Source organism: Amyelois transitella, chromosome 10 (genome assembly GCF_032362555.1).
Source record: "Amyelois transitella isolate CPQ chromosome 10, ilAmyTran1.1, whole genome shotgun sequence".
Lineage (NCBI taxonomy): Eukaryota > Metazoa > Arthropoda > Insecta > Lepidoptera > Pyralidae > Amyelois > Amyelois transitella.
The window spans coordinates 11,161,060-11,181,391 of record NC_083513.1 but is presented as its reverse complement, the minus strand read 5'-3'; the positions used below and the strand labels follow the sequence as shown (position 1 = coordinate 11,181,391).

The 20,332-nt window shown below is 35.5% G+C and overlaps 1 protein-coding gene across 1 annotated transcript in view; it reads left to right on the top strand.

Moving 5' to 3' along the window:
- LOC106138781 (homeobox protein Hox-B4-like) overlaps nucleotides 1-19,832 on the top strand; it is a 43,456-nt gene extending 23,624 nt beyond the window's left edge. Inside the window, exon 2 of the mRNA XM_060946354.1 lies at nucleotides 16,759-19,832. Coding sequence (XP_060802337.1) covers nucleotides 16,759-17,147 — 389 coding nt within the window. The 3' untranslated portion in view covers nucleotides 17,148-19,832. The remainder of the gene's footprint in view (nucleotides 1-16,758) is intronic.
- The last annotated feature ends 500 nt before the right edge of the window (nucleotides 19,833-20,332 follow it).

Genomic DNA, 20,332 nt, shown 5'->3' with positions numbered 1-20,332 from the left:
TCGTAATTCTAGAAATTGTTTTAATTGTAAGTATGTGACTATCAAAATAAAAGCCTCGATTTTTGCGTATTCCCGAAGGAATAATTTTTCCAACTATTGACTCCCTCGATAAACTATCTGACTTCTGTCTCTGTTTATTTGAAGCAATGCCGCAATAAAACCGGCACTGACTTGACTGAAATGGCGACTCACCATGACTTTGATGGTCCGTTTGACATGCGGTTTGTAGCATGTGTTACTGTATGTCAGGATTTGTCACGTTAGACGTGGCATAATGCAGGTTGAGAAGATTGAGAAAAGTATCTAGAACCATAGGATTTATAAATTGATACTGACACACAATCTGAGCATATTTATTTATCATAAAGAGTTTTAAAGAATTGTCTTTAAATCAAAAAAAATAATAGGGTTTGAAATATTTTTAATCTAAAAATAATAATATCGCAAGATATTAAATTAAATTTTCTTCTTAATCTTCGTGTTGCAAATAGATTTTCCTTAAATGTATATTCTTAGATAAATCTTACTTATAGACGGACACAAAACTATTTAATCTTATCGAATCGGTTTTTACGATGATTTACGTGATGGCTGCCTATCTCGACGATGGCTGGACCGTGTTGACGCAATTTTCTATAAGATATTGCAACGCTTGCAAATCGGATTGATCATACTTATTTTGACGGATGTGGCGCAGCGGTAGTACGCTTGTCTGTGACACCGGAGGTCCCGAGTTCGAATCCCGGCCAGGGCATGATGAGAAAAGAACTTTTTCTGATTGGCCTGGGTCTTGGATATTTGTCTATATAAGTATTTATTGTAAAATATATAGTACCGTTGAGTTGGTATCTCGTAACACAAGTCTCTAACTTACTTCGAGGCTAATTCAATCTGTGTAATTTGTCCCGTATATATTTTTTATTTATTTATTTATAATATAAAAGACTTACCATAAGATGATAACGACGTGTTCCCACAATACTCGATCGCTGATGAAATTCTGATCAATTCTAATGAAAATGCTGCGGCCGTTCAGAGCCTCCATGGACAGACATACTCTCTAACCAGACATTTAGACGAATAAATATGACGGACCAATGGAAAAAAGAATATGACCACTCCATCTCTTTCCCATGAATGTCGTAAAAGGCGACTGAAGGATTGGATTATTAACTTGGGATTCTCCCTTTAGGCGACAGGCTAGCAACCTGTCACTATTTGAATCTCAATTCTTTCATTAAGCTAAACAACTGAACATGGCCTATCGATCTTTTTAAGACCTTCGGCTCTGCCTACCCCGCAAGGGATATAGATGTGATTATGTATGTATAAAAAAAAATTCATTAGATAAAAAATATCTTACTACTTACTCTTACAAGTGCAGTTGCTCTTTGGATTATATCTCTTCTACGCTCCAAACTACGTAGCCGTTATAGTCAAAATCTTGAAGATTATCTACATTATCATGAGTTTGACACAAGGCCAAGGGGTTTGTCCAGATCAGATACCATCGACACTCGAGTAAGAATATATTTGGACGATGAAGATTTCGCCAAGAAATGTTTTTCGTGGTATCAGCGGTGACGTACGATGATAATCATAGTTGGATTGAAATCAAAATATCATGACTCACCTATAGGATGGAGGGAAAGAGGTAAAGAATTAATTAAGATGGTTTTCTCATTTGAAATATTGAATTAAATTAGTACAAACAAATCTATACAAATATACAAGAAGTGTGTGAATGGGCATGTTGTATAAATAAATCTATCTATACTAATATTATAAAGCTGAAGAGTTTGTTTGTTTGAACGTGCTAATCTCAGGAACTACTGGTTCTAATTGAAAAATTATTTTTGTGTTGCATAGACCATTTATCGAGGAAGGCTTTAGGCTATATAACATCACGCTGCAACTATAAGGAGCAAAGAAATAATGGAAAGTGTGACAAAAACGAGGAAAACTATTCATAAGTACTTGAGGGCATCAATGATGCCCAAAATAACTTTTCCACGCGGACGAAGTCACGGGCGGCCTCTAGTCACTACATAGTATAAAACAAAGTCGCTATTCTAGTCTGTTTGTCTGTATGCTTAAATCTTTAAAATTACGCAACGGATTTTGATGCGGTTTTTTGTAACAGGTAGAGTGATTCAACAGGAAGTTTTTTATGTATGTAATAACATTTATAATTTTGCACCCGTGCGAAGCCGGGGCGGGTCGCTAGTTTTAAAATAATATGGAATTAATTGTGATGCAATACAGAGTTATTGTAAGTACCATAAGTTTATCAAAATAAAACTCGTATCACTAAAATACCTACGATTGCGACCATTCCCGGATCTGGACCTTCGTCGGACGGTCGGGCGGGGGACGTCACTCCGCACGATTGATCGCCTCCCTCGGGATCTGTTCTGTCTTGTACGGACATTTTTATTTTTATTCCTACTTTTCTGGATTTGCGACGGTATAGCGTCTATTGAGGAGATGAGAATGGCCGATTTCGAAGTGCGTTTGATAAATTTGTATTATGCATATACCTAAATATTACATACATAAAATAACGCCTCTTTCCCGGAGGGGTAGGCAGAGACTACCTCTTTCCACTTGCCACGATCTCTGCATATTTCCTTCGCTTCATCTACATTCATAACTCTCTTCATTCAAATATTACATACATACATATAATCACATCTGTATCCCTTGCAAGGTAGTCAGAGCCAGTAGTCTTGAAAGACTGACAGGCCGCGTTCAGCTGTTAGGCTTAGTGATAGAATTGAGATTCAAATAGTGACAGGTTGCTAGCCCATCGCCTATAAGAAGAATACCAAGTTATAAGCCTTAGTTCTTTATTACTTTAGGCGCGTTTTACGACCTTTTACGCTATTTTGAATTTGAATTAATTACAGCTCTCGTCTCTGCGTGTTACCGGTTGCACCCTCCACAGAAGTGTTTCGGGGTTTGATGTCTGCCCCACTAAATTAGAGCTATAAGTTAATATAGGTATTTATTCAGCATATTAATTATATCATAAGCCAAACAGCTGAACGTGGCCTATCAGTTTTCCAAGACTGTTCTAACCCGTAAGTGTTTATAGCCGTGATTATATGTATGTATGTATGTGCCGTGTGGATTCCGGCACCAATAAAAAAAAGAATAGGACCACTCCATCTTGTTTCCATGGATGTCGTAAAAGGCGACTAAGGGGTAGGCTTATAAACTTGGGATTCTATTTTAAGGCGATGTGCTAGCAACTACTTGAATCTCAATTCTATCATCAAGCCGAACAGCTGAACGTGGCCTATCCGTTTTCCATGATTCTCTGTCTACCCCGCAAAGGTTTATGGCCGTGATTATATGTATGTAAGTATGTATAAATTACAGAAAATTCACATGTATGTAAAAAATACATTGCAGTAATAGACGACCTTAGATATCACTAAAAGCGATCTATTCCAAGTAAATTTTCAATTATGAATGAAACTTCACATAGATAATAGATTAGCAGGTGTGGTGGTGAGTTAAGTTTTTCTTTGTCGATGGTAGAATAGGTAAATGCACAAGTTTAAATCCCACCGACGCAATGTGAACCATAGACACTTAAATCGTTTAAAAATTTTGAAGTTTAGTCGAAAGGAAATAAAATTTTATTTCTAATTAGAATTAAATAGAATTATTATTATATAATAGAGAAAATTCAGCGTAAAAGTCCTTTAAAAGCTTTCCTATTAAAAGTCATAATATGAGTACAGTAATTTTAATTAAGTAAATGACAATAAAATAATATGTTTTCTATTATAATAACAGCGAAAAATATTTCTTTTAATTTTTAAATTGAATATTTTCCTTTTCAAAAATAGGTATTTTTGTTTTTTTAAGTTAAGAAAAAATTAAATTAAAAAGGAGCTGTTTCTTTTTAGTCTGTTGTTTTTTCAGCATAGGTTAAGACTTTGCAAACGTTGAGCACTTGAATTGTAAGGAAAAATGCACAGCACTTATTTTTAACTACAGACACAAAACGAAAACATAGTCACGTGCTAGCACTTATCATACCGCTGAAAACAAGATATTATTTTCAGGATTTTCACAAGTCCTTGACGACAATAACATTGTTTATCAATTAATACGTACGTCACTCGGATTACCCTTATCCAATGGAAATCGCTGGCTATCGGGTCGTAAACCAGATTGCCTGCCTGTTATCAACATCGCCAGTAAAAATCACAAATATAGATAAATCTTATCTGAAGCGTATCAATTTAGGTGTTTAATTTTTAAGTATTTTGATAGTTTTAAAATGTTGGAATTTGGTATTCGAATCGATATTATTAGGGGTATTCTCTATTTAAAATTTGAAGGAATTTATCAACTGAAATAATAAAACAAAATGATAGGCCATCGCTGTTGTCAAAAGTAGGTCTTATTTTTATTACATAGTATTAAGCAAAGTCGCTTCCCGCGTCTATCCCTATGCTTGTATGTATGCTAAGATCTTTTAAACTATTCAGCGGATTTGATGCAGTTTTTTTTAAATGAGTAATTCAAGAGGAAGGTTCTTAAGTACGAGTATAAATGCTACCGGTGGGAAGCCAGGACGGGTCGCTAGTAACTAAGTGAAACGTCAAAAAAAAAGTCTGTTATTTTATTACAAGGCTTTGGGATGAGACTGCTTGAAGAACAACACAGCAGAGGAGCCGCTTACGAAGATACGATTTCTGGCAATGCCTTTGCCGAGTCTAGTTTTCAAAAGATGATGAGAGCCATTAAGATACTGTTATGAGGACGGAAGGAGTTGGAACAGGAAGAGGTGGACCCCGGCCCTGAAAGCATGCAGTGGAGGGTGCAATATAATATGTAAAAATAAGAAAAAGTAGGTTTATAACCCAGAAAAATCTTATGATGAAAAAAAAGAAAAAGATTTCAGAAACTGGACGAATTTTCTTCCGATTCATATGTATTCCTTCTATTCGAAATCGATCGATTCGTCACGTCCCTACGCAAACAGCACTATCAACATTACCCGTTTAATTGATTTATTGAGTGTTGACGGAGCTGAAGATACGTTGTCCGGAAGCCTTCCTCCGGCCAAATATAATAAATTAAGGCCGGCGATAGTGCTGCGTCTGCGCATGTCGGCCGTGATCGATCGCGGCGCGTAATCGATGCAGCTGCATTCAAGATGGCCGAATGTCACCTTGATGGCTTCATTGTTGAATTTTTGACCGTTATTAGTTTATCTGGGTGTTGGTTATTCAATTTTGATTTTGTAACCTGTTAGGCTATATATATATTAACTTTTTAAACAGTATTAGATTTTTACGGAAAGCTTAGTTCATAGGATTGAAGAACAATTCTTGATTATATTTTAATTTTTAATATCCTTGTCATAAAGTCAAAATCTATCATTTTCGGGCAAGATTAAGGTATTGGACATATACACGGCATGATTATTTTTTGTAAAAAATCCTCCCTCATACTCATACATGTAGGTAGACACGTCGGAACACCGCCTGTGCCTGTAAACATTTTCCCGTAAAATTTGACAGTGGCAATTCTAAAGGTCAGAATCCTCAGTGATAGCTCCTGATAAGTTGTGCCTGATAACAATACTCAACGGTCAACGACGATAAGGTTAGTCTGCGACAATCTGCTGCTAATGTACCTACTGATTTTACAAGCGCATGGACTCCTTTTATACATACATACATAAAATCACGCCTCTTTCCCGGAGAGGTAGGCAGAGACTACCTCTTTCCAATTGCCACGATCTCTGCATACTTCCTTCGCGTCATCCACATTCATAACTCTCTTCATGCAAGCTCGGCGGTTTCGGGTACTCTTGACCTGACCCTTTACCAGGACGTCCTTTATTTGATCAAGATACGTTCGTCTAGGTCTACCCACTCCGACCTTTCCCTCCACACTCTCCTTGTATATCTGCTTAGTCAACTTGCAATAAAAAACCTTGAAAATACAAACGGTAAAATTAAAAGAAATAACTTTTCTTTTAATATGAGCTGTTATTCGCCATTTTATAATTGTTATCATTCTTCTGGCTTTAGTGCTGGTTATCTGTGACCATGATTCTGGATTGTATAAGTCAGGATTTTACACAAATTGACTCCGAGTCAGACCTCCGCAACCTTTGCAGGCGAACCTAACCAATATTTTAAAATGTAGTCTATGAAGATGGCAAATGTACCAATTGAGATTTTTTTTGAATCTAAAACTCTTAGACGCCTATATAATAAAGTTTTTTTTACTTTAGCAAAATTTATCAAAACCCCAATAAGATAAGTACATACTAAAACTAGCTTTTGCGCGAGGCTTCACTCCCGTGGGAAGTCCCAGAAAAAAAGTAGACCATGTCACTTCCTAAGGTCTTTTTCAATCATTGCCAAATTTCGTAAAAATCAATCCAGTAGTTTTTGATTCGTTACAAACATACAAATCTTATCTATTTATTTATAGTGTGGATGTGGATTAAGATTTCATTCCGGGATAAAGGCAAAACTGCGTCGTATGAAAATTTACCTTAACAACTTTGAGTTGTTATTACAACATACATACATAGTATAGTCACGTCCATAACCTTTGAGGGGTAGACAGAGCCAACAGTCTCTGAAAGGCCGCGTTCAGCTTTATGGCTTCATACTGGAAGTGAGTTTCAAATAGATACAGGTTGCTATCCCGTCGCCTACGAGATTAATCCCAAGTTTCTAAGCCTATCCCTTTGTCTATAACAACGACACTTAGGTATATCGTCGTATGGAGAATGTTTATATAAGTTTTTGTCTTACATAAAAATGCATACAAATCTGGGAAATTGTGATTTAGTGTGAAGATTTTATCAGATAGTGGTTATCAGATAGGAGTGATGGATGAGGTTGACAGCTTACATACAATTAGGAGATCATCTCGATGCTGACAGATAATGCAAGGTTACCCATGGAAAACTAAAATTATATGACGAAAGATTATGTTTAAAAAGATTCTGAGATGAGATTTATATCTACCTATAGCGTGCCATACGGTCTTTGGCACTGTAGAATAGAACCACTCCATATTTATATGGATGTCGTAAAATGCGACCAAGGAATAGGCTTATAAACTTAGGATTCCTTTTGTAAGCGATGGGCCAGCAATCTGTCACTATTTGAATCTCAATTCTCTCATCAAGCCAAACAGCTGAACGGGCCTTAAGTCTTTTCGTGACTGTTGGCTCTGTCTTCCCCGCAAGGGACATAGACGTGATTATGTGTATGTATGACATATGTTCCATTTTTTCACATCATGTCAGTACAATGATTCTGTATAAGTAGGTTGCCTTAAAACAAATAGAAAAAAATATTTTCACTGTTTTCTATGTATTTATTTATTGAACATGTGGGGGGAGTGTCAAGTCCTCGCCTAAAAATTTCCCGCTGTAATGGTGAACGCCTTGCAGCCAAACTATGTTGTCATGGTTCAACAAAAAAAAAACAATTTCTCTAGTAACATTTTTTACATACATACATATAATGACGTCTATATCCCTTGCGGGGTAGACAGAGCCAACAGTCTTGAAAAGTGAAAAGACTGATTGGCCACGTTCAGCTGTTTGGCTTTATGATGGAATTGAGATTCAAATAGTGACAGGTTGCTAGCCCATCGCCTAAAAGAAGAATCCCAAGTTTATAAGCCTATCCCTAAGTCGCCTTTTACGACATCCATGGGAAGGAGATGGAGTGGTCCAATTCTTTTTTTATTGGTGCTGGGAACCACACGGTACTTTTTTTTACATTTTATTACTACTACAAACTATGTTGTCATAGTGCAACAAAAAAAAAAACAATCTCTCTAGTAACATTTTTTTTACTACTACAAACTATATTGTCATAGTTCAACAACAAAAAAAAACAATCTCTCTAGTAACATTTTTTTACTACTACATATGTTGTCATAGTTCAATAAAAAAAAAAAACAATTTCTCTAGTAACATTTTTTTTACTTCTACAAACTACATATGTTGTCATAGTTCAATTAAAAAAAAAACAATTTCTCTAGTAACATTTTTTTTTACTACTTCAAACTATGTTGTCATAGTTCAACAAAAAAAAAACAAATTCTCTAGTAACATTCTTTTTACTACTACAAACTATGTTGTGATAGTTCAACAAAAAAAAACAATTTCTCTAGTAACATTTTTTTACTACTACAAACTATGTTGTCATAGAACAAAAAAAAAACAATTTCTCTAGTCATAAAATTTTTATTACTACTACAAACTATGTTGTCATAGTTCAACAAAAAAAAATTACAATTTCTCTACTAGCATTTTTTATTTTTTTGTTACAAACACTCAAAATCACATAAGCGCTGATGTCTAAAATTGCGGTCCATCACTTTTAGGCAAATATGCCGAGCAAACATCACTCGAGGGTCCCCCACTGAAACCGGGATCATCCGGACCCCGGGTCCCTGAACGGGGAATATATGTATGTATATTACGATACGAAGGGACGTACACTCCGTACCGACAGACAATATAAACAAGTGATTCTATATTCATACATACTTATAATCACGTCTATATCCCTTGCGGAGTAGACAAAGCCGAGTCTTAAAAAGAAACACCACGTTCGGCTGCTTGGTTTAATGATAGAATTGAGATTCAAACAGTGACAGGTTGCTAGCCCATCGCTAAAAGAAGAATCCCAAGTTTATAATAAGCCTATCCCTTAGTCGTCTTTTACGATATCCACGGGAAAGAGATGGAGTGATCCTATTCTTATTTTATTACATTCTACTCGTATTACACACGGCACTTCCCATTTTCATCAATAATTCAAAAATTCTTGAGTGCCGTTATAATAACCATATCCATAGAGAATGCGACAAGGCTCGCCCCCCGGCGTTACGCGGGCTAATAATTCCTACCAGCAACATGCATTATGCGGCCCGACAGGAATGACTGATCACCGCAAAAAAATATATATTTGCCTAAAATTATTAGGGCCCATAATCGGGGCTTCCGCGGGTACTATTCAATGATGACGCATACGATATTGTACAGTGTGTACATATCTTATTTTATCTTTATTTTTATTTATTTGACGAAATGTTCGTATTGAAATAATTAGTTTTATTTATTATTCATGTTTTTTTTAAATGTAGACTATGTGCATTCGTCCACGATTTAGATTTAAGAGATCTATATTTGTTAATTAAAGTCCGGTTAAAATGCTTCTGTGTAGTTTGTACCGCCGCTTCTTCTGCACATGCGCTTTTGAAGCGGTGGTAAGTAGTTATAATTAGATTTTAGTGATGTGACGTCAATAAGTGATACCTTGTATATAATTTTGAAAGGGCGTTGGCGGTAGAAACTAAAAACCTTCCTCTGCACAAGTCCTTGGAAATATTAGACAAAATGATTGAAAGAGTAACGCCCATCCATTGAGTTCAATATCGCAAAAGGTTCGTGGCAAATCAAATGCAGTTTTGTATAAAAACCCCAGTCTTGATGGAATACAGAAAATACATACAAACATATGGTGACGTCTATATCCCTTGCGGGGTAGACAGAGCCAACAGTCTTGAAGAGACTGAATGGCCACGTTCAGCTGTTTGGCTTAATGATAGAATTGAGATTAAAACAGTGACAGGTTGCTAAAAAAGAAAATTGATGCATTTATCAACGGCAAACTCTCCGGACAAACTCTTCCTGAAGGAATGCAGGAATGGCGCCAAATTTCAAGTTCTGTCCGAAAATGTCAGTTGACGTCGATAGGTCATTTTCAGCCTATAAATTGATCTTACCCCTCCGGGAAAGAGGCGTGATTTTATGTATGTATGTATGTAAATTGATATTAAGTGACAAACCTCACAAGTTTGCTGTAGAAAACCTGGAAAATATATTATTGTTTACTGTCACAAAAATTATAATAAATAAATAAAATAACATACATACATACATATCATCACGTTTATATCCCTTAGGGGGTAGACAGAGCCAACAGTCTCGAAAATACTGAAAGGCCACGTTCAGCTATTTGGCTCAATGATAAATAAAATAAGTTATAATTTTTTAGGTTTTCTGCAGCATTTATAACTTATTTATTTAAAGTAAGTAAACATATAAAAAAAAATCTATAAGAACTTTCTTTTTAGACGTGGGTTAATACCAGAAGCCAATCACTTTTATCACGGGCGCCGTTGCTTGGTGACACGTTATTACAATCCCACTTACCCCGGTATTAGTATCGCGGCGCGGGATTACGGGATTAAGTGTATTGAGAAACGTGTTTGTATTGCTTTTCAATTTAGGTAATACTACACGCTTTTTTTTTATTAATAATAGATATTTTTGAGGTATTTTGGTTTGTGTGCCTACGCGCTGCTGATAACTACGTTTGCTTTGTTTAATTCAGCAATGGTGAAAAATATGTTATGCTATTTTAATCAAATAGGTATTAAGAAAAATATCTTGCAATTAGAATTACAAATTTATAGTGATTGTAGGTAGGTATATATTAAAGTCGATGATCATTGGTTGATATAAAGACAGAATTTCATTTTAATTTATGACTTTTCTCGACCAACATTCCCACAAAATAAAAAAAATGTAAAACACATTTGATGTGAACATAAAAATTAAGCGCGAGCGTAAAATTTATTCGTTATCCCGATAATTTTACGAAACAGGAAAACGATTCATCATCCCCATCCACGTCGCCTATCGCACGTCGTAATAATTCTACTTATTTATATTCCGATGCTACTTAATATGTACAATTTAATCGCGGCCATCTCCTGTCAACTCTCGCGTAAATTGAAACATCAGCTGCTATACCAATGAAATATACACCCATTTCTCGGCAAAGAAATTGAGCAAACATGGCCGTATATAAAAAAAAATAAAACGCATCTGCCGCATTGTCCAATTTTCGACCAATCGCGTCGTCTCCCGCTCCCCTTGCTGTCAAAGATTTGAGTTTGGAATTGTTATTTTTTTCTGTCAGGGCGTTGACGCGTCGGTACATGGCCGGTCGTGTTCAACAATTGAATTGATTGAATTATGGGTAATTTGGAGCCGGGAGCCGACTTCAGCCGATGTAATGGATGAGTGTGCCACCCGCATTGTCCGGTTCATACATAGCGTATAGGATTGGGTGCTATATTCGAAATAACAAAGGAAGTTACAATTACGCCCGGTTGTAAATTTAAAAAGCGAATTATTATTTCTTTGGTCAAGAAATGAGGTTGAATTACTTAAATAAAATCATAATCCTCTCATCCCGAACAATAAAAACAAAACGCGACTTACGCAACCAGAGACAAATGCCATAGACGGTCCATTTTAAAAAGCAAATAATCGACGCAACTGGCAGGCAAACAGACAAACATTTGTCTATCGCGTAATGGATTAGCGATGTTACATCGGCCTCCGCGGGCCTTCTACTATTACAGGCAAACACGGCGGCTGTGATTGTCGGCCTAGATTGAATTGGTCGTTGGGCACTGACTCTGTTATTTATAGATATGTTACGGCTAAACCCTGAAGTGTTTAGGCGGCTAGGAGTAGGTGTTGCCGGCTTATCTCCAATTATACATAGGTTTTACCGACATAACAGCGGCTTGAAAAGGTAGTAACGATTTAAACAAGTCGAAATCAATCTATTTTTGGTCAACACGCGAATCCATAAAGTGGCGGACGTCTTTCAAAATTGAGATAAAGTAACTTTTATTTTCATATTTCAGTTAAGTAATTAATCTCAATGTCCAATCCACCAAGTCATTACTATACAAATCATAGACACAGCACGGTTGTCTCTCCTTTGCGTCATGTCAATATTGTCATAGGTAAGCTGCGTGCGCGCACGCCGCAGGACCGCTGTGGCTTCAACTCGCATTGTTTCCATAAACAGAGAGCATACGTTACGGAAAATTGTGAAAAGGTCCAAATAGACTAGAACAGTTCGGTTACAATATTATCAAAAAATGTCGTGCTCTTTAGAGAAAGAGGGAAATAGTGGCGTATGAATAAAACCAATAGAAAAAAGAATAGGACTACTCCATCTCTTCCCCACGGATGTCGTAAAAGGCGACTAAGGGATTTATTTATAAACTTGGGTATCTTCTTTTAGACGATGGGCTAGCAACCTGTCACTATTTGAATCTCAATTCTATCAAAAAGCCAAACAGCTGAACGTAGCCTTTCAGTCTTTTCAAGACTGTTGGCACTGTCTACCCCGTAAGGGATATAGACGTGATGATATGTATGTATGAATAAATAATACCAACCAACGGAATATACCAATCAATATTAATTCCATCCCACCAATGGTCTTGCGGTTTTTGAAAGGTCAGCTTTTCTTAATAATAGTTATTACTTTTTCAAATTCCCAGAAGATATAGTAGGTATTTCGACGGTAAAGTATGCCCAAATTTTTATTCTTTAATGTCGTAATCCAATGGAGATGTAATATCGATATGTTTGCAAGGTGTAGCGGATTGCGCATACGCAGCCTCGCACAAACACCGGCGTGTTTGATCTGTGCCCGCGCGGCTGCGAACGGGTTAAGTAAGGGATGACAACGGAATCACTTATTCTTATTATCTAGTAATACTTATTTGATGACAGTTATGTCGTAGGAAAACGTTATACTTATACGTATCTAATCGTGGTATTAATACAAGGTTTGCATACTTCTTATATTTTATTTATTTATTTAAACTTTATGCACATAGAATGTACTACAGGTGGACTTAATGCCACAAGGCATTCTTTGCCAGTCGGGCCTTTGGACAGAACTGAGATGGATGTATGGGTGGGGCGATAATTGTAAAAGAAATAATAATATAAATGTGAATAATAGGTTACTTAATAGATTTACATATAATAGCTTACACATGACATGACTGTAGATATATAGGTAGCTGCTACGTATAAACATACATATTCAAAAAGTTGATTATGGACTTTCTCCCTGAATGAAAATGTATTAGGCTATATATTTATACTCTTTTATTTTTGCTGTCTATGCGAAGCCGGGGATGGTCGCTAGTTTTCAATAAAAAAGCTAATGTCACTTAGAAAAGGCAAATAAAAAAGAATGTCCATAAAAAACATTTACTCATTTTAAATTCCCATCTTTGAAGATTAACTTTAAAGTTAGATCAGTAAGTAATTTAAAATTACTTACAACGTCACACACTTCATTCAGATTTATATGCCGTGTGGTTTCCGGCACCAATACAAAAAAGAATAGGACCACTCCATCCCTTTCCCATGGATATCGTAAAAGGCAAATAAGGGATATGCTTACAAACTTGGGGTTATTTTTTTAGGCGATGGGCTAGCAACCTGTCACTGAATCATTTGAATCTCAATTCTATCATTAAGCCAAATAGCTGGACTTGGCCATTCAGTCTTTTCAAGACTGTTTGGCTCTGTCTACACCGCAAGGGATATAGACGTGACCATATGTATGTATGTTCAACATTTGCACAGTTTCAATGAAGTTGGTATGTTTCATTCTAATTAGGTAGGTATTATCCGTACCCATACCAAAGAGAAAAGATCAAAATTGGGTTTTAAATATAACTAGACGCAGCCCGCGACTTCGTCCGCATGGAAACCCTTTCAATCCCACGGGAACTCCGGGATAAATGTAGCCTATATGTTATTCTGGGTCTTCAGCTACCTACATACCAAATTTCATCGTAATCTGTTCTGTAGATTTTGCGTGAAAGAGTACCAAACATCCATACTGATATCCTGACATACAAACTTTCGCATTTATAATATTAGTAGGATTAATCCTTTCTTATTTATTAGTGTCCGAAACAATCTGTTACTCTTAATTTCGGAGAAATCTACCATACTCGCGAACATACGAACAAAAACGGACGGCCATCTCCAAAGCCAATATAGATTTAATTAATCGACGCGAATGACGTCGTGAACATTTGTCGCAGGATTAACTGGACATTGGGAGGGTTATAGGATTGATGGCATTGTATTTTGTTATTTGTATCTGCGATTGAAAGGGTTAAACATAATTTATAGGGTCGCGAAATACTGCTTTGGAAAAGTATCTACACGTTTTCCCATAAAAGTTTTTGAAGTGTCTTCAATACTTTTTGTCCTCGCTAATTTAATGACAAACTGTTTTTATAACGACAAAATACTATCTATGTAAATTTATTATAAGTGTTATGAATAAGGTTAACAGAGTTTATAACTCAGCTCGTATTCTTAACTTTAAGACTAGACAATATATTACTATATTATATTACTAGAGGCCGCCCGCGACTTCGTCCGCGTGGAATCAATCCAGCGGGAACTCTGGGATAAAAAGCAGCTATATGTTATTCTGGGCTTTCAGCTACCTACATACCAAATTTCACCGTAATCGGTTCAGTAGTTTTTGCGTGAAAGAGTAACAAACATCCATACTGACATCCTAACCTACTCAAAAACATTTGCATTTATAATATTAGTAGATTATATTATACTTTGTATTTCACCTTCATCAGTTTATACAATAAACAACTTATCTCAAAGGTATTCTTTCAGTTAAATACATACTTAAATCACGTCTACATCCCTTACGGCAGACAGAGCCGACATTCCCGAAAATACTCGAACCACGTACTACCGCATGCCTTAGTGATGGAATAGAAAAACCAAATCGTAAAGTGCAAATCTCACAAAAGGGACAATGCACGGATTTGACACATATCATTATTGTGTTTATGTCCGTTTATTTTTTATATTCTTTATACAAGAAACGTGAATGAAACAAGGATTCAGGCTATGAGGTTCAAATACCATTTTAGCTTTCTTAGCTAGCTGCATTGTAGTTTTTTTCGCCGCTTCTCCTACATATGCGCTTTACAAGCGATAGTAGTTATAATTAGATTTAAGTGATGTGACGTTAATAAGTGATACCTTGTATCCATTTTGAAAATAAATCTATTCTTTTCTATTCTATTCTTAAATGCCATTTAAGTTAATTCTATCATAAAGCCAACAGTTGAATATGGCATATTGGTCTTTTCGGGACTGTTGGCTCTGACTTACCCTAGATAAAGACGTGATTATATGTAGGTATGTTTTCTTCTCAATTTTCGTTGCAATAATGCCGAACCGACTGTTTCTCGGAACGCTTCAATATTAATGATCAAACCAAACAGACATTCAAACAATTAGAATCCATGGAGCTGTTCACTTGGCCATAATAAACGTCAAGCTATCAAGCGCCTAGCCCGCCAAGCGCAGCGGGGCGCCATCTTTAGGCTAATATTGAAATATCTTGTGCCTCCATATTTTTTTTCCGAATTAGAAAAAGATGACACCTGTCAGAATCGTTCAGAAATGCTCCCACGAATTTCATTGTGAGTTCAATGAAGCGTTTGTAAACAAACACATCCGTTTTGCAAGTGCATTCTTTGTTTAGCTCTGTTTAAGTTTGGAACATCGCTGCAGGGAACTTTGAATTTAAGAAAAAAACATTAATAGTAAACCAAAAAGACCATGATATTTTTATTTAAAATAATAGGTACAATCCTAAAATTAAAATATTCTAATAAAATCTCAATAAGTTGCTAGAAATGTAGTTGTAAGTATTATGTAGGAACGAAAATAATATGAGGAAACCTGCATATTCAGGTAATTGGATGTTATGGGTTAGGTTCCCCTGCAAAGGTTGCTGCGGTCGTATATGATTCACATACATACATAAAATCACGCCTCTTTCCCGGAGGGGTAGGCAGAGACTACCTCTTTCCACTTGCCAAGATCTCTGCATATTTCCTTCGCTTCATCCACACATATGATTCACATCATATAAAAATCTGACTTAGCCAGTCCATTCTGGACCAGAGGCTTTTTTGAAGGATAACTCAGGAGGTGCCATGGGAATATTAATTTAGACCCATGGCTTACTGATCATGGTCAAAAATGCACTTTGATCTTCTCTCCAAAGAGGTGAGGATGTCACGACTAACGCTAGGAGTAAGAGGCAACGAAAGTTTTATAACTTTTGAAAAGCAACGCGTTTATGTCTTTATTACAAGAAGTAATATAATGTAACTTCTAAAAAGCAAAAAACCGTTTTCATTAGCCTACAGACACAATAGTTAACACAATATTATGGCACCGGAAGTGACATAAGTAAGCCTAAATTTCTTACAAAAATATATTTTACAATACTTATTAGATTTCACATGAAAATATTATCTATTAGTAGACCTACTCTCAGATAAAAAAATATTTTCTCAAGTTATCTTTCCACGCCCTTGAATCAGAATCCTAACTTTGCCAACATAATTTCTTGGTAACAAAAGAAACTACTATATTTAGAAGCATTTATCTTATAGGTCTATCTATATCTCTTTATGATAGTTGCTTTTAAAATCAATGCTTCAAATACAATAGATATACCTAAATTATCTCGACACTTCCAAATTCATCAGCCTAAAAATGATGATACGAACCAGGGGTTCGCCTGGGAGTGTATTTAAACCAGGTAATTACAAGAAAAGGGAAAATAATCCCAGCTTAGATCACGTTTGTTGTAATAGATGAAAAATTTAATCCCCGCAGTCGCGACGAGACAGAATAACGAAAGTTATGGTCAAATTATAAAATGTCAGAAAACTTACTTACACCAAAAACACTTACATACTCACCTCTTTATACGAAAAAAAAAATACTTATGCGCAAATGTTTTTTTTAAGCATTATTAAATTAAATTGTTTCTCTTGTTACAGCGCCGAAACTGATGATACCCCCCGCTGAATACGTCAACCAAGGTGTGATGGGCAGCCCGCAAGAGGGCCTCCGCACACCCACAGGCGGCCAGATGCTGGCCAACCCGCTCCTCAACCTGAACAACTCCGGCAGAACCAACTTCACCAACAAACAACTCACCGAACTCGAAAAAGAATTCCATTTCAACAAATATTTAACTAGAGCTCGTAGAATAGAAATAGCGTCGGCCTTGCAACTCAACGAGACGCAAGTTAAAATCTGGTTTCAAAATAGAAGGATGAAGCAGAAGAAACGGATAAAAGAAGGTTTAATAGTCGCCCCTGAAGTCACCCCCGCGACGCAAGCGCCGCCTATCGGCTCTAACGAGAACAGTCGAGAGTCCAGCTAAGTTACAGTGTGACAGTACAAAATGAACTATCCAGTGTTTTGTATTGGTCGTCGATCGATTTCATCAGTTTAGCGTTACGCTTTGCTAGTCAACTTGGGATTGCGAAATCTTTTTTTTTTAATTATTTTGTGCTCCGAAGGTCCCGTGAAAAGACATTTAAAAACTTTATAAACAGAAACAGTATATAGGTATAACAATAACTATGTATGCATTAGGTACATTTCATAAAATAACGTTTTCAAAAGGAAGAGTAAGGTTTTTATATTTTTGTGAATGATAAATTTATCTAGGTTTCAATTGTAGAGACTACGCATTATCAAAAACTGGGTTTGTACATTTTTGTCGTTATAAATACTGAGTAAATTTCTTGTGGTTTTATCTGATATACTAATTTTTTTATATAATCTAGGTATAATGTTTTAAAATTTGCAACATTTTTACCCACGACTGAAACGTACAAAACTGGGCTTTTATAAAAACATGTACTTCTAAATTGGACAATATAAAAAAAACCTTAAGCTCTTTGCAAAGTTATTGTATCATATAGACAAAATTAATTTAAAAAATATATATATAAACATTGAGTAAATTAAGTAGATAAACTCTGTTTTAGATATCTTTTCAAGGTGACGTTTCAATTTTGCCTAAGGTTCTGTCATAGAAGTAAAACTGGCTATAGATGAAGTATCGCAAACAATCCTCTTTCAGTGTACTTAGGTCCGTATCTAAAAAAGAAATGACCAAACAAAAATGTTATAATAAGTAAATACATATACACGGGACAAATTACACAGATTGAGTTAGCCTCGAAGTAAGTTCGAGACTTGTGTTACAAGATGCGAACTCAACGATACGATATTTTATAATAAATATACTTAGATAGATAAACATCCAAGACCCAGACCAGTCAGAGAAAGTTCGTTTCTCATCATGCCCTGGCCGGGATTCGAACGCGGGACCTCCGGTGTCACAGAAAAGCGTTTTACCGCTGCGCCACAGAGGTCTAAATTTCTTTTTCTCCAATTCTTTAGGTTTTCTTCTCAAACGAATTGATGTGAGATTTAACAAAGCCTCTTTCCCGAAATCCCAAGCAGATTTTCAAAGGAAATTGTAACGTTGCCTACTTTTAGTGGAGTTATTTCGGAACTTCTTATCTATAACAGTTATACCTCTGTGACTGGAACTATGATATAGTACTCTTTTCATTTGGTTTATAGATAACTAATCGGCAGTTATCATTAATAAATCCTAAAATGTGTCAAGTTTCAAATAACCATTAACTTGTATGATATTAGATTGTAGATTAAGATTCATTGCACAAACAGATAAGCTTGTCCTTCCATATTTATTAGTTAGGAAATAACTTTAAAGATAAAATACATGCTTTTGTCGAATTAGGTAATGTTATTAAATTGTTTTATTTTCTAACGTAAAAGAATTACCTAGTGGCATACAAGTAATAATTACCTTCTACCAAATTACAATTTAAGTCAAGTCGAAAGGCGATCCCTGGGCTCCGATAAACTTCTGTGGAGGGTGCAACCGGGAACACGCACAGATGAGAGAGAGAGAGATCAAATTACAACTTATTATCTTAATACCATTAGGTATCATAAAAATAAAATAAAAATAGTATTGAAAAGTATTGTATTTGTATTTTATGATTTTATGAAAGCTACTAATCCTGTACTTACAAGTATTCAATTTTAAACAACATTTTGAGATACAACCCTTTAGTTAATTTATATCAATTTGTGACGAAACATACTACTATAATTCGTGCCGTTCAGTGCATATGGACATAACATCTATAGGTATGATACATATAAAACTGACTGACTGTTAGACAACGCACGGCCTACACCTATGGGTTAAGAATATTAACTTTTGACATGTAGGTTGCTTAAATGATTTAGGGGTGTACTAAGAGAAGAGATCCCGAAATTCCCGCGGGAACAGAAATAAATATTAATCAATATTATTAATAATAACAGATATAAATTATATTATTAAAAATTCTAGTCTACTAATAAATTGGTAAACATTAATAAGGGATGCATCTCAAAATGATATCTCATTGAAACAATGGATCGTTCTACAAATTGGCTCACAGTTTATCATTGTTAAACATATCACTATTTATCTCAGCACTTTTGTAATAATTTCTTTACATACATACATACAGTCACGTTCATATCCCTTGCTGTGTCGACAGAGTTAACAGCCTTGAAATTTCCTACATTTAGTTTAGAAATCTTCATAAGTAAGCGACGTTATCGTATTTTTTGTATTTATTTTATAAAATTAACTTTTATTTTTAGACCAAAGCTCATTTACTAATTTATTGAGTAGGTACCTACTGCATGTAATAAAAAGATCGTTTTGCAAGGACATACCAAAAAAACAGGATAAAAATTGCTATTAATAGACCTTTTTTTATAATGAATTAAGTTTCCCTATTGGATATAATAGTATCCACTTATTTTTCTGATTTCAATCGCAAATTATATTTAAAAGAAATATTACCTAACATTTTTCACTGAATTCCGTGTATTGTCAAAAGCAAATGTATCTAATAATGAACAGAGTAGTCGTGTATATAATGCGTGTTAGGTTGGTGTGTACATTTCTATCATTAAGCTATTACCTAATAACATTATCAATAAATTAATTATATCTATTTTCTATCTGAAGTTTTACTTACCTCAACGTGTTTTGAAACATCAAAAGCTTACCTACATAAAATCACGTCTATATACCTTACGGGGCAGTCGGAGCTAACAGTCTTGAAACGACTAAAATCCCACGTTCTGCTATATAGCTCAATGATAGAACTGAGATTCAAATAGTGACAGATTCCAGCCCATCGCCTAAAAGAAGAATGCCAAGTGTATTTTCCTTTTCATTAGTCCCTTTCCCTATTTTAAGGTGACGGGAACCACAAGGGTACGAGCAAGGAATCTAAAGAAATATGAAATATGAATAGTAGAAATTATATACCTTATCCATAATGGATTAGGGTCTCCTGTTTTACATAAATAAGAGTTAGGTACGCAAGAGATTTACGTAAAAAACTGAATCATGATTTTATGTGAACTCCAGGTTCTTCTCCAAAGAAACTGCATTCAGGACAAATGCTAAAGGTATGATATGATAAAAAATACTCTAATATCCCTCATTATAAA